Genomic DNA, 15512 nt, shown 5'->3' with positions numbered 1-15512 from the left:
GCTCGAGTCAACCTTAGTCACAGGCTCAAGAGGTACTTCTGCCCCTCCCTTTACCTAGAAGAACTTGATTTAGGGGATCATGCTCATAAAGACATTATCAGAGATAACTTTTTGACCTATCTATAGAGCTGGGAAAACTTGTATTTACTGAAGGTCTGCTCTTATCCCGCAATGACCCTTTGAAGCCCTCAGGGTGCATTACTTCATCCCTAGCTCAGAAAGACTTCAGTACCTCAATCCCCCTTTGTGCCTCTGACCCTCTTGTGCATGTGAGGTCTCTGACTCTCTCATTTAGTTGGGATTCCCATACTTATGCATGTATTAAATTTGGTCATTTTCTCCTGCTAATCTGTGTCATGTCCATTTGATTATTAGACTTGTCAGAAGAACCTTGAGGGTAGAGGCAAGTTTCTTTCTCCCCAACAACTTGAAATAGCCAAATATTTTTAGTAGCCATTAAGTCACCTTTTCATTACCATCAATGATATATTGTATTCTTTATACTCTAAAACATTATAAAAAGATATAAGTAAACTGGAACAATGGTACATTTCTAAAGACTTTGACAGATAACTGGGATTTAGAATTCCAAAGAAAAAGTGTTTGAATTCCAGTGGACAAGACAGGTGAGGTTTTGTGCAAGACTTGAACTTAGAAATTCACCAGGGAAGGAAAACTGAAAAAGTATATTTGTAAGCAGGAAGAGCAGCCTCCAAGTTGGTGTATTAAAGTGGAATGAGTAATAACAGGCCTGACATGGTACCAATTTGATCACTCTGGAAAAATGACTCCACACCTCTGAGTCTTTAGGCCCTCGGTTATAAATGTGATTTATAAAATACCACTCCCTGTTAGTTAGGGGATTATGATAATTAATTGAGTCTTTAGAAAATAATTGAACACTCTAAGCTTTTCTCTATGCACCCTGTTATAAGTAAAACCCATGGGATATAAGTGAATTACAAATAAACCAAATTTGCTGATACAATTGCCCAGCTTCTCGCCACAGCATTAACCCTGCTTTTGTAGAGGAGAGTAGAATAAGCTTTATGCCTACTTGTACGTCAGGAAGCCATTCCCCAAATAGTTGCTCTTCCAATTTAATGGACAGCCTTTCAGCTTGCTTTAGGGAGTGCTGGTCTTCTGCTTTTTTTTCCTTAGTCAGACACAAATTCTAAAGTAATGCCTTTTATTTTTAAAGCTAAAGGCCAATATATGCATTGTATAACTTTATCTGCATAAATGTATATAAAATATAGTATATTAATTGATGTAAAGAAAGGGATGAAAATAGTATATTATTGCTATATCTATCAAGCAGAGAGTTCCTGGATTATTGGCCAATTTGTTGAAAAAAGACCTGGATTTGGGATGGTCTTTCTGGAAGAAAATAGGCCAGTTAGGTTAAGGCACTGTGAAAATTTTGTAGAAATGTCAGTGGGCTCCTAGAATGTGGATTGTCAAGATCTCTGTTATTTTGTGGGCTTCTGTAAACCACCATGATAATTAAGCACAGACTGTAGGGACAGTGTCCAATTTTCAGGAAAGCCTCAGGCTTTCCTCTGAGGCTTTGCCTTGAACTCAGGGCAGCTCTCTCTGCCAGAGAAAACTGAGAGAAAATGTATTTCCTCAAAATATAAAAAAGAGGAAGGAAGGAAGGAAGGAAGGAAAGAAGGAAGGAAGGAAGGAAGGAAAGAAGGAAGAGAGGGAGGAAGGAAGGAAGGAAGGAAGGAAGGAAGGAAGGAAGGAAGGAAGGGAGGAAGGAAGGAAGGAAGGAAGGGAGGAAGGAAGGAAGGAAGGAAGGGAGGGAGGGAGGGAGGGAAGAAGGAAGGGAAGGGAAGGGAAGGGAAGGGAAGGGAAGGGAAGGGAAGGGGAGAAAAAAAAAGAGTTTCTGTTTTTGGATGGGCTGGTTACTTGTAGTAGGATGGAGCTGCCATTCTTGAATTGTAAGACACACTGGACCGTAAGACACACCTAGGTTTTAGAGGAGGAAAATAGGAAAAAAATTTTTGAAGCAAAAAATGTGATAAAATATTTAATAACATAAATAACATAGCCTTACCCCCACAGTGACCCAGGTAAGCTGCATTCAAACTATAAGATGCACCCCCTTTCCCCCCAAATCTGGGGGAAATTCTGTCTTATAGTCTGAAAATACTGTCACAGAGGCTCTCAAGAATGCGACCCCACTACTGTTACCCCAGACCTAAGAGACCCGTTTAAGATAACTCTTCATACTTAGCACAAGTTAAAACTTTAATTCTAGCCTTATTTCTCAAATTTTATCCATGACTTTCTCATTGTTACCAATCTTCATTCTAGTCCCTACCCTCAGTTCCTTGTTGACTTGGCAGCGAGAACACACTTTCCTCATCCTCTCATACAACCTCGTCTGACGTGGTGGCTGCCTTGCTTTCACTGAGCACTGCAGGACAGTGGCCCTGCATGCAAGGCAGGCAACTGGTTATTTCATTGAAAGAGCTGACTTTTTCTTAGCTCTAAATTTAAGCACAGGATGCTTGGCCCAAATCAAATAAACTCTTAAATACTAGCTGCCATATACTCATTGCCAGGTTTAAGATGAAATAAAAGTATTTTATGTATTAGGGGGATTTAGCAGGTTCATCTGTTGCCCAGACTTGATTAGGAAGTGTGAATTCTAAATCAGAAGAAACCCAAAATGCTTTTTTTCCTATGGCCTAGTTTGAGTCATTGTCAGACATGTGGATTATTGATAGTATTTCTAATAATTTTCTTTTAAACATTCTACTTATTTCCATTGACAGTGGATATTTTATTTAACTGAATTATACTCAGTGAATTCCAATAAATTTTCTTCTCATGTTGGTAGATATGTAATCTATTGTTAATTATTGTTTAAGAAACTAATTTTTCACTTTATATTTTTTATTGTTTCTCATGTACATGTTTAATCATTTTTTATACCTTAGTAGTTCTATCAATAGATTAACAAAGAAATATAAATATGGATATATGCACACATATATCTATAGATGTCACCTATATTTATAAATATGGACAGGGTAGGGCAAAGAATAAACTGTGTTTTGCATACTTACAACAGTAAACCTACTTTTGCCTAACCCTGTATATTCAATTTTGCTAATTATACTAAATGATGGTCACAATTTATTGGGGTGACTTATAGCTGGTGGATCCAATGAGGCTTGTGGAACTCAGTTTTTCATGTAACCCTTGTATGTCTGTTTCTTTAGATAATCCAGAGTCTTCTCTACCTCTCATCCTCTGTATTGCCTTCAAATATCACACCTGCAGGAATAGTGACTGGGCTTAACCATCCCACATATAAACCAAAGAAGTCTGTTCAAGTGGGGATCAGTCAACAGGTAAATAATACTTTTAACTCTGTTTTTCTTGATTATGCCCACAAATAAAAGCTGTAAGTTGTATAGGAAAATAACATGAGTCCAATGAGTTTATATAATTCAGACCTTGACTGTTAGTTAAGTTAAGAGTTGTTAATAATAAACAGGAGACAATCTTGAAAGTAGAAATTTTCAAAGGTTCAGTGGTTTGGGGTTCACTTTGCAATGATTTAGTTAAGAAGTCATAAGATTTCAATTTATGTGGAAGAAACAAAACAGGTTGGAGATAAGGAAGTACGAAGAGATATAAGAGCATGACTTGCAATCTGGAGTATGTGGTTATAATTAAAATTAAGGAAATATGCTGGAAACGGAGAACAAAAGATCATATGTTAAGAAACTGGTGAATTATGAAAAAATAACCCTACAAAAATAGAAAGAAGATTAAAGAAAAAAGTAACTCAATACTATAATGATTTTTTAAAGGCCCCTTCACTTCTCTGTGAGCATAGATTTCTGTCTATAAAATGGAAATCTCAACATTAACCTATCTCATCAGTAAATTTTAATATTAATATTTATAACACAATTGTGTATCAGTAAATTCAGTGTTCACATTGATATAACTATTTAAATATATACATTGAAAATTATTTAGAAATGTTATTTTTGACTTTTGAAATTACTAAAAATAGATTATCCAGTTATATTTTTAAGTGTTTACTATAACACCTATAATAAAAACTGCAATAGTTTAAACTAATGAATAAATAACAAAAGACATTTTTTTATACAAGCAGAAAAATTGCACAATGAGGACTTTAAATCTTGTAATTGTTTTTATACTTTGGAAATAAAAAAAAAAGTAGGTACCCACTCAAATGCCCTTTGGTATTTCCTCAATATTCTAGGTATTAAAAAAGATATTTTCAAGAAATAACAAAGTTGACTACTGTAAAATATACTAACAAACTCCAATAGTATGTAAATTCAGATCCAGATTGCTGTTTTCAGCTGATTTGACCAATAGGTACAATGTTTCTTTTTTATTTTCTTAAGTTTTATACTTTTTAAAAGTATTATTTCCAATGCTTGCATGCTCTAAACCATCATTCTAGGTTAACTGATAGCGAAGGAGAAACCTAACTTCACATGAAATAGATGATTTTTGCTATTTCTAAGAAAACAAAACTTGCCAGAAATGCAGACTGTAAATATACGGAAGACACACATCTTTTCATGGCATCAGCATGTGTCAATGACTAGATCAGGACAAATACGTGCTGCTTAAGTGCTGGGGTCCTAGTCAGAGCCATTGCACAAGAAAACAAAAGGCATCCAAATGGAGGGAAAGAAGCAAAACTGTCTCTGTTGCAGATGACATGACCTTACATTACAGAAACCCTGAAGACTTGATCAAAAAACTGTTGGAACTAATCAATAAATTCAGTAAGTTACAGAACACAAAGGAACATTGATGGTAAGGAACAAAGATATTTTTAACATTATGAATTGTGAAATTATGTGTGATCATTGCTTCCATTGGATAGTGGTCGTTCTATACCATAAACCTAGCAGGTAAATGATCCTAGAGTATCCAGAAAGACAGTACTTTTCTTGTAATAAACAACAACATACCGTCCATCTGACTGAATTTTATTGATACAAAAAAACATGTAAAATAATAGGAAATAGTACCAATTTTGGAAGTGCGTTAAAACGAACTTATTTCATTAGAACAATACAATTTCTAATCTTATAGTTTTACAAAACAGATCTATACTAAAATATTTTAAGTACTCTCAGTTATTAAAAGTGAAGTTCTAAAATATCTGTACTCTTTAATTCTTTATTATTCATTGGCTTTAATAAATGGGCCCTTTTAACCTTTGTGTGAAAACGCAAACATTTGGATTTGAAAATAATTCTGTTTTAAGTGGAGATGGCTCCACTTTTTCATTCTTAGAAACCAGATTGAGACAGCTTTTAATTTTTTGGCTGGTACTTCAATACAGATCTGAAATCTTCCCTTAGAGTACTTTTTGCTTCCATAAACATATTAAATGCTTCTGAGTCCTAGCACATAACAAAGTTGCATACCTCACCTAATATTTTTGTGTTGCGCGTGGGTCACCAGCCAGCAGTGACCACGGAACGCTGTGGATGGCTCGCCGAAAAACACGCGAGAAACAAACAAACATGCACAGGGACAAGCTAGTTTCTGTGGGGAAGTAGGGAAGAAATGGCCACCGCCCCTAGTGGGGGGTGCCGATTTACCATCCATACCTGATTTTATTGGGCTCATTTTGCATAATAATTCAGGTAAAGTACAGTACTCATTAGGGGGAAGTAAGGAACTATAGAAAACAAGGAACTCTGCCAGTCTATTTTGAGTCGGGGTCAAAGAGCTGTAAGACTTTGAGGAACAAACTTCCTCCTTGGACCCCTCTCATTCAACTGAGAGCATTCTAAACAAAGAAGGTTTCACAGTAATTTACATGTTCTTTCTTAGGCCTGATCACCAGGGAATCTGCCCTTTCAGCACAGAGCTACACCACCCTGTCATTGTTTCAGGCTTAGTTGGGGACTAAGGCAATAAGGAGATTTTCTCCCAGACGATGAGAACTCAGGCTATGTCAAAGCCGAGGAGCGAGGGTCCATCACCCTCTTTTGCTGCAGCCCCCCAAATCCTTCTTTTGGGGGGCTTCCCAAAGTGATCGTGCCTGGCTTAGGTCGTTCCCCCCCGTGGGGAATCTTACCCGTCTTTGGCTAACCGACCAAGCTTTTTGGGGTTCAGTTATGAATAAAGCAGCAGAAGCAGCATTCCTACCAGGGAGACAAGCCCTTGTCTCCTTGCTGGCTTACGGTTCCAACGGCGTTCCCTTAGCCTTAGCCTAGGCGGGGGTTTCAGCTTCTGATACCAGTCAGGGCGGTTCCCAACATTTTTGGTAAATTTTCTGCTAACTTTCTAAGTACAAGAGTATTAAAAATATTCATGAAACATTATATAGTTGTAGTTATAACTGGAAAATACTGTTTTAGTGACTATAAAGAGTGAGATATAAAAATGAAAATATGGTTTTAAGCTTTACTTCATTTCTTTAATATAGGTTACCTAAGTTTCCCACAGAAGAGCAGAAATGCCGCCACCCACAGGCGGCCCAACAATGAATCCACCTCCTGATGGAGGATGGGGCTGGGTAGTGGTTGGAGCGTCTTTCATCTGCATTGGATTTTCATACGCCTTCCCCAAAGCCATCACAGTATTCTTCAAAGAAATCCAGCATATATTCAACACTACCTACAGTGAAATAGCATGGATATCATCCATCATGCTGGCTGTTATGTATGCAGGAGGTAAGGTTCTTTGCCATAAACAGAATTCTGGATTAAGAAAACAATTCCTCCATGCCATGATGTTTCACATGTAGTGTCTTGGTACATCAAAGCCTTGTTTTCATGTTATTGCCACCTCAAATCAACTAAAAGAATAATCAGAACTGAGTTTTTAATAATTTCAGTGATTCAGTATCTTAAACTACTCACATCATTCTGAGTCTCGCTAGAATATTGTTTGACTGGGATTTCTTTGCACAAATGAAGATTTACTAAATTTTGGAACTTCTAAGCACATTTGCATTTAATTTGGATTGAGGTCTATACTACACTGTTAGTATCATCCTTTACTATTGCTACAGTTAGTAGGAATGCTTTCTTCTGAATAAGAAAGAAAGTCAAGTTGTTGACAGTCTATCAGCTTAGGAAGTACTTCACCTTCAGCCATAAAGGTAGAGCATTATCATGTTCCTTTTGGGCTCATTCAGGTTTGTGCAATTGAAATAATTCCTTATCTCTGTAGTACTTATTAAATATGACATTTTAAAATGAAAATGGTTGCCTGAAAATTATTTTGTTACTTTTCATGTTAAAGGAGGGTATGAGTCAGGAGGGATAATGAATAAATCAAAGTACCATATCATTTCTGAATGTTGAAAATACATATATGTGTATATAAATTAATTAGTGCATTTGTATGTCACCTCTCTTTCAGTCAATATCAACAGCACACCAAACTCTCATAGATTTTTTAACATCATTAATTAAAATGTTTATATTTGAGTTTTTATTTTTCAACTGCATAAGTGACTTTAAGAGACAAGTATAAACTCAGAACATAAGTGCTTAAAGAACACATACCAATCATCTATTTCAGTTCCTCACTTTCCAGGTGAGGATAATAATGATGGAGCTACATCATTACTAAAAGTATCCAATATTTATTAGTATTAACTTTTAGCTAAAGCCTCTCTAAATGTGTCACGTGATGTAATCTTCTTAATAATCTATAAAATAAATATTATCTTCTCTCCATTCTATAGCTGAGGACATAAAGAGAAAAAATAGTTTTTCAAGTCAAACAGCTCATTAGTGGCAGATAGAAATTGAGAGCCCAAACATTTCACTACTGTGCTCTTCTGCCTTTCTCACACCTCCCTCCCTACCTGCAGAAAACGACAGAGCCAGATCTGGGCTCTGCTTCCTGCAGACCCAATTCAGGTGCTTCGCCCACCATGGTCATTTGTTTAGTGACATAATAATTATTCTTTAGGCTATTGCCTACTGCACACCAATGTAAAAATTTGATCCTCCAATATTCCTGCCTGTGTATATGTTTTCCACTTTATGTTAGCAAGTTTACATTAATTCAGTGTATGTCTTTCTTACGCTTTTTGTTAGCTTAATTGATGCATTTTTGTTCCAGTAACAAATGGTATCTTTAAAATGCTATTTGGATATGTTAGGACAAATACTACTTCTAGCCCTGGCCAGTGTGGCTCAGACGATTGGAATGTTGTTCCATAAACTGGATGGTCATGGGTTTGACTCCTTGTCAGGCCACATACCTAGGTTGTGGGCTCCACCCCTAGCTGGTGAACCTATTAGAGGCAGTCAATCAGTGTTTCTCTCTCACATGGATGTTTCAATATCTCCTCCCTGCACCTTCTCTCTTTCTAAAAAGTAATGAAAATAATGTCCTTGTGTGAGGAAAAGAAATTCTACTCCTAAAATGCTTTCTGAGATTCTCCTTTGAGCAGTTGCTTTAAGGCTTATAACTGTGTCATTTCTGATGACTATAGAAGTAGTGATATTGTGTTTCGGGTTTTCTTCCTCTACCTCATAGGTCAGGTGTTCTTTAATAATGATGATTTGCAAGATAACAGTCATCTTGTCCTGAGCTCCAAAATGTGCTAATGTTAAGATACATAGTTTATCCTGCCTCTTAAATACACTTGAAACAATTCCTCTAGTGGATTAATATGTCTATTCAATTAGTAATTCAGGTCCTACAGATTCATAATTGTCTGTTGGGTAGATAACTGATGAATTCATAAGCAAGAAAGGAATTTGTATAACTTTTTATTTTTTCAAAAATATTTTATTTATTTATATTTAGAGAGAGGGGACAGGAGGGAGAAAAAGAGGGAGAGAAACATTTTGATGTGCTAGAGAAATGCCAGTCAGTTGCCTCTATCACACCTCCCAATGGGGGGACCTGGCCCACAACCCAGGCATGTACCCTGACCAATAATCAAACCAGCAACCTTTCTGTTTGCAGAATGATGCCAAACCCACTGAGCCACACCAGTCAGGGCAAAATTTTGTGTAACTTTTAACATTAGTGAAGCCTTAGTTGACCCTATTAGATTTAAGCAAGCAACCTCAACATCCCAGTGCCTTAACACAATGCAAGTTTATTTTGTTCAAGCAATATGTGCTCAAGCACTGTTTCACCCAGTGGTTGTGCCATCATTTAAGGCTTTGTAGTTCCCAAAGCTACTCCATCCAGCTGGACTGAGAATGAATTCAGACAGTGTGGAAGATCAATGGAATATTTTAGGGGCCAGGTCTGGAAGGGAAAAAAAAGTCATTTCTGCACACATTTCGCTGGTTAGAACTCTTATACCTCCTTACCTGGAGGCAGGGGCTCGGGTTGCTGGGAATCACAGGCTTCCTAACAGAAGAGACAAAGTAGGATAGTTTCCAATGAGTCTCAGACAGAGTTGGATACCCCGACACTCATTCCATACTCAGTGAAAGTAGAATGTGCTTATGGACTTACCATGGTCAGGTGACAGCCTTCCTTCTACTCTGTGGCTGGGTCTAAAAGAAGGCATAGATTTCTCAAAGCACTAAGTCTCAGTATCAATTTATAAGTAAATACCTATAATATATTTATCATTAAGTAGATTTTGTATTTTATTCATTCTCTTTTCTATGAATACATTCAGTACAAATGTTAGAAGTACAAAGAAGAACTCCTTTCAAGTTCAAGAAAATGGTAGATTGGTTAAATAGTTACCAATTTGGAAAAAACTACCTCAAATGTTTAGGTTAATAGATAAATAAAACATGTCATTAAAGATAAACAGGCATTTTGTATCTGGTTGTTTTAAGAAAGCAATGCCAGGCTAGACACATGAAATTACTTAGTATGTAGCAATTGATGGTAATGTTTAGGTGAGATCCAGGTAAGTAGTTGGAATTTGGCTTAAGGTCCTTAGTCACCAGGCATTTTGCGTGTCATCTCTGGCCACAGAAACAAGTCAGGAGTTACAGAAATTCTGCTACCCTTGGTTTCCCCCTTAGAAGCAGAAAAGCAGTTCCAGGCCCACTGTCGATGGGATAGGAAAGTTACTCTCTGCCATGCCCACTGCTGAATGGAGACCTTGTACACTTAGGAGGTTTATTGGACATGATATCCATGTCTTCTCTTGATAATTAGTTTTTAATCTATTTTTTAAGATTTATTTATTTATTTTTAGAGAGGGGAAGGAGGGAGAAAGAGAGAGACAGAGAGAGAGAGAGAAACATCAATGTGTGGTTGCTGGGGGCCATGGCCTGCAACCCAGACATGTGCCCTGGCTGGGAATCGAACCTGCGATACTTTGGTTCACAGCCCATGCTCAATACGCTGAGCTACGCCAGCCAGGGCAGTTTTTAATCTTTTTATCAAGATATGATTGTCACATTTAAAACTGTAATCTCAATACAAAAACAATTCCTCCTCTATGGGTGCAAATAATTTTTTCAGAAACATAACTGTTTACAAGAAAAAGTCCAATAGATTTAATTAGTTAAGGACACAGACATAGGTCCTGTTATTAAAGGGGCAGTGTTTTTTTTAGTGTGGTCCACAGATTTTCCACTTCTGATAGTTTGCTGAAAATGCATAGTCCTGAATCTTACCCCAAACCCCATTTATCAGAATTTCTGTTGGTAGAGTCCAGAAACTTACATTTCAACCAGCATTTCTGAAAACTATTTCTATATAACATAAGGATTCTCTGTTGTACAAGAAAATAAATATTTGGTGAAAACATTTAAATTTTATTTTAATATTTGAAAGATCTCTATTTATAGAGGCCTTTTAAGATGGATGATTATAAAATAAATTCAAAGACCATAAGGTGAAAAGACATATAATTTATTATAAAGTATGAATCTCTCTACCAAGTGACTGAAATACCCTGTTCGATATGATGCTAATTATATTAGCGTAGAGAACATCTAAGATCTGACACACTCATTAGGGCTTGACACTCAACCTATTAATCACCATGGAGGGGTCACTGGGAAAGATGGAGTGTGTTCAGAGGCCTGGCCTGTGATGTCAGGGCTGGAGCTTCTTGTAGTAATTAGTTGGCATCTGGGCCTTTGTAGCAAGGTATTATCTTCCCTTCTGATGTCTGAATTAAAAATGAAAGTAATAAAAGGTATACAGGAAGGATGGGAAAGAATGCAAATTATGTTTATCCCTTACTTTCATCCTTAGAATAATGACATTACATTACACAACCCATCTGCTTGTCCATATGGTCTCCTGGAGTTCTGATGAATTTCAGCAATAGGTCGGGCAGAGTGGTCACCCCATTAATAAAACACTAAGTAGAAGTAGAAAACATACTGGAATTTAAACTTTCTATATTGTTTTAGGTGGACATGAGGATTTAGATGGACCTAATCATGTGAAGATTGATTACATAGGATTATCTTTTAGTGCAATCTTGATCTTTGCTACTCTGTTGAAAGATAATGTATACATGGTTAGCTACATAATTACTGAATGCAGGTCTGTGAGTACCTCATGTTATTTTTCTGGTAATACTCGTTACCACTTGGAAGAGTCAGCCATTTTGGAAAGGGGAGTTGGCTTTGCCTCCTTGGTGATTTACTCCTCTGTTTTACGTGGGTGGTGACTGCCAGTTGTGCTACAACAAGGGTGGCAGTTTTACAATGGACGGCTCTACACAGGGGACCAAACATTAGACTAGTGGGTTTGTTTTACTGGAGGCCCAAGAAGCAAAAGATCTTAGGCATAGGAGATTTGTGACTATGACATACAATGTGTATTTTTCTATTCTTTCTCAAGTCTAAATAAACACATTGTTTTATTTTGCTTTATGCTGTAAATATTTTGCAGAATAAAAATTAAAATGTTATATAAAATTTGAAAAGTTTATTCCATTCCTGTGTTTGAAATACCTAAGGCTTTCATCCTAGCTTTACAAAAGCCAGAGAGTATCCAGTACACTTGGACAATTCTGTGCAAGCAGGCTGGGTTCTTCTAATACCTATACCACGGTAGATTTTCTTCTATCTAGGAACATGGATATCGCTAAAGTTGTCCTGGGAAATATAGTGCATTGTGGCAGAAACCATTATGCTTACCATTCATCCATGGCCTCCTGTATATTTTGCATCTTCTTTACACTTAGGTTGAGGCCACATGACCAGTTCTGACCAATGAACTGTGAGTGAAGGGATATAAGTCACCCTGGACACCTGGACTAGGCAGTTCCAGCTGGTATGCATCTTCCTTTTCCTTCTTACCTCCTGCAGCAGCCTAATTGTATATGGCGTGGCTTCAAGGGAAAGAGCTTTGGCCCACCTTATACTGTGAATGAGTAAGAAACAAATTTTGTTAAGCTTCTGTGGTGTGCTACGAAGAACAACCTAGGTTATACTGATCAGTACAAACATGAAGGCTTCTTAGACTATTGTGTAGCTACAATATAAATTATGTAAATTTTAAGTGGGGACTAGTACAGACTATGAGATGCCCTTAGTCAGTTAGCATATATTATGTCATGAGAAGATTTGTAGATGTGCTACTTCTTTAGGTCTCTGTTTGAGAAGAGGAAGCCTTCAGTAACTCAGACAGAAGAGTTGTAAGTAGAAATCATCACTGACAGTTTTAATGGGAATAAAAGTAAGAAGTGGTACTTCAGGGCACAGAAGTAAGGATCAAATCATGCCCTTGCCACTTTCTATGATTAAAGTTCTTTTTGTCCTTTTCAAGACAGGGATGGAAGGAGACAGGGGTCAAGGGCAAATCGCAAGTATACTGAGGTCTGTGAAACGTTTCCAGGAGATACCTTCCTTACACAGGGCTGATAATCAGGTCCAAATAATATTGGAGCACTACTAAATGTTAATTTCAGCAGAAAGAAAATTAAGAAACTATTGAAATTCCTTTTTATATGTGTGTTTTAGATAGTGAACATTTCACTTACTAACTTAAAAAACTCTACTTATTATATGACCTGGCAAGATTATCTTTTCTGGTTTTTGGCTTAAAATTCCTCTAAAAATTTATTATATCATCACATGTTTTATGCAGATACATTTTAGTTGCAAACAGCAGAAATCTTATTCAGAATTCTTCAGGTCTAAACAGACACTCCTGCAGGTAAACCAGAGGAGCAGCATAGGTGCCCTGTCTTCCAGGTCAACACACACCAATGATTTTTATTTGTTTGTCACATTGCTTTTGTTCCTCTCCCCTCTGCTTTGTTTAAGGGGGTAACTTTATTTATTTTGGTATCTTCCCCCTGACACAGGGAAGACAATTACAAGCATCTCAGTATCGTGTTTCAGTCTCAAATTTGACACAAGAAAGACTAGCCCTCTTCTCTAAATTAATAATTTGGCAGATCGTAAATGTTGCTAGGATATGGCCTGCTTTGCATCTGCCCTCCCAGGCAGTGGATGAATGAGGGCCACCTGAGTGGAAGTATGTATATTTGGATCAGAAAAGGAGCAGTTCCCAAGAGAAGGATGACTGTTCCCAGAGGAAGGACAGTTTTGAAGGGACAAAACAAGTGCTCCCTGCTCTACTTCTAAAAAATAAACTAGTATGTGATTTCCCAGAAATAACACCAATGTATTACTTTTGAATTAATCACTCATTGGTAACTTTGCATTTAGTTCATTTCTCTGTAGCCAAGTAGCTAGCTAGCTATACATCAGAATGCACATACTATATTTAGAAACTTGATTGCTTCATGGATTATAGTACTTAGTAGCCATCCAGAGAATTGGATTGAACTTTGCAAGGGTTGACCTCTTAAGTGGAGCTCAGATATGGAAATTTCAGGAGGCTTTATTAATGGTTTAATGGCCCAGTGAGAGGCAAAAGAGCATTGTCATTAAAATAATGAGCTCCAGAATAACATAAGAAATGTAGACTTTGCCACTCTGTTGTCTGGGCCACCTGGTTGACCTTAGATCCTCAGTTTTCCCACCTGTGAAATCACAAAAAGGAAAACATACGTATATGCACATGTGGTATCTATTGCTCAGGGTCATTGTCAGGAATTATAATATCAGGATTTCAGTATATATAAAGTACTGAGTTTCATGCTTATGAAATGTTCCATTGTTTTTGTTGATCTTGATATTAACCATTGTAGAATAAAACCACAGATTGGGTACATGGATAGTAAGTTTGACTAGAGAGCTACCTGTCTAATTAGGTTTGGAAAAAAAGAGGGTAAAGTAAGGAATAAATAGGTCAATAGTTAGTTCTAAAAGAAAATCCATGGTCTTTACTCATATTTTCTGTAACATTTCCCTTATGCTTCCTACTATTAAGGTGGTGAAGTAGATAGTGGTCATTCTTTTGGAGCATTGTATACCTTTAAAAATCCTTGTTATATTCAGGAGATCCCCAGCTTTCTGATTTCCTGACTTCCCGGGTAAAAAGCCAGACATTCACTTTCTCAGAATTCCTTGCACCTGGCACCCAGGGCCCATTAACCTAGTGAAGCAAGGCTGGGTTTGATTCAGAAACTAGTGGTGAGCAGAAACAGATGCCATAAGAAACACTCAGGTGAGGTGGTTGCGGATAATCCATGATCCTAAAGCAGCACAGAAGTGGTGTCAATGTTTGAAGTCATGAGATTTATGAAATAGGCTGTGGGGTGTGTCGCCACTGGTGGCAGCAATGGTGTGCCTACTGGAGCAATGAGTGAGTGAGTGAGTTATTTATTTATTTTCCATCCCCATAAAGGATATAGAGGAGAAAATGATGATGCAATGAGTTTTATAATGTGGTTTGGCAGTGCTATGGACTGAATTGTACCTACCTCTCCCTCAATTCATATGTTTAAACCTTAGCTCCCATTCTCACTGTATTTGGAGTTAGGGCCGATAGGAGGTGATTAAGATTAAATATGAGATCCAAAGAGTAGGGTCCTACTCCAGTAAGATTGGTAGACTTATAAGAAGAGGAAGAGAGAGAGAGAGATCTCTTTACATGCCACATACCAAAGAAGGACCATAATGGTAGCAAGAAGGCAGCTGGTTTGCAAGCCGGTAAGAGAGCTACCACCAGGAATCAAATTGGCTGGCACCTTGGTCTTGGACTTCTAGCCTCCATTACTATGAGAAAAAAAAATTCTGTTATTTAAGGCATTCAGTGTATTTTGTTACGGTAGTCCAAGCTGACAAATACGGGCAGCGTCCAGCTTGTTTTCTTTGATCCTCCTTCAAGGAGAATAGATGTATGATAGATTTGTGTAGGGTTAGGTTCCTATGAGGTCCTAAGGTCATCTAGTGTGAAATACTTCCCTGCGCTGTACTGGTTGATTCGAGAACTACTTCTACCAGTATTACTTTCAGAAGAAGAAACCATTCTACACACCCTCAAAGAGTGTGAATATTAGGGTTGAGAACATGCAACAGTTTTTTTCAATAGCTGCTTTAAAAGGACTTTATAAAAATAGAAATTTATATTTCATATGTGGTGAATGACTTAAGTTTAATGGATCAAGTCAGAAGTGGAAATACTCTTTGACTATGTCTTTCTTTCTTTATTCTAAC

General features: G+C 37.3%; 1 protein-coding gene across 1 annotated transcript in view; it reads left to right on the top strand.

The window, feature by feature from the left end:
- The window catches only part of SLC16A7 (solute carrier family 16 member 7), an 89941-nt gene that overhangs the window by 22823 nt on the left and 51606 nt on the right, over positions 1-15512 (top strand). The window contains 3 exon segments of the mRNA XM_028533417.2: positions 2071-2078; positions 3246-3368; positions 6458-6704. Of these exon segments, the coding sequence (XP_028389218.1) occupies positions 2071-2078; positions 3246-3368; positions 6458-6704 (378 nt within the window).

This window comes from Phyllostomus discolor, chromosome 2 (genome assembly GCF_004126475.2).
Source record: "Phyllostomus discolor isolate MPI-MPIP mPhyDis1 chromosome 2, mPhyDis1.pri.v3, whole genome shotgun sequence".
Classification (NCBI taxonomy): Eukaryota; Metazoa; Chordata; class Mammalia; order Chiroptera; family Phyllostomidae; genus Phyllostomus; species Phyllostomus discolor.
Note: the sequence above shows the minus strand (reverse complement) of the source record. Positions and strands in the feature narration are given on the sequence as shown.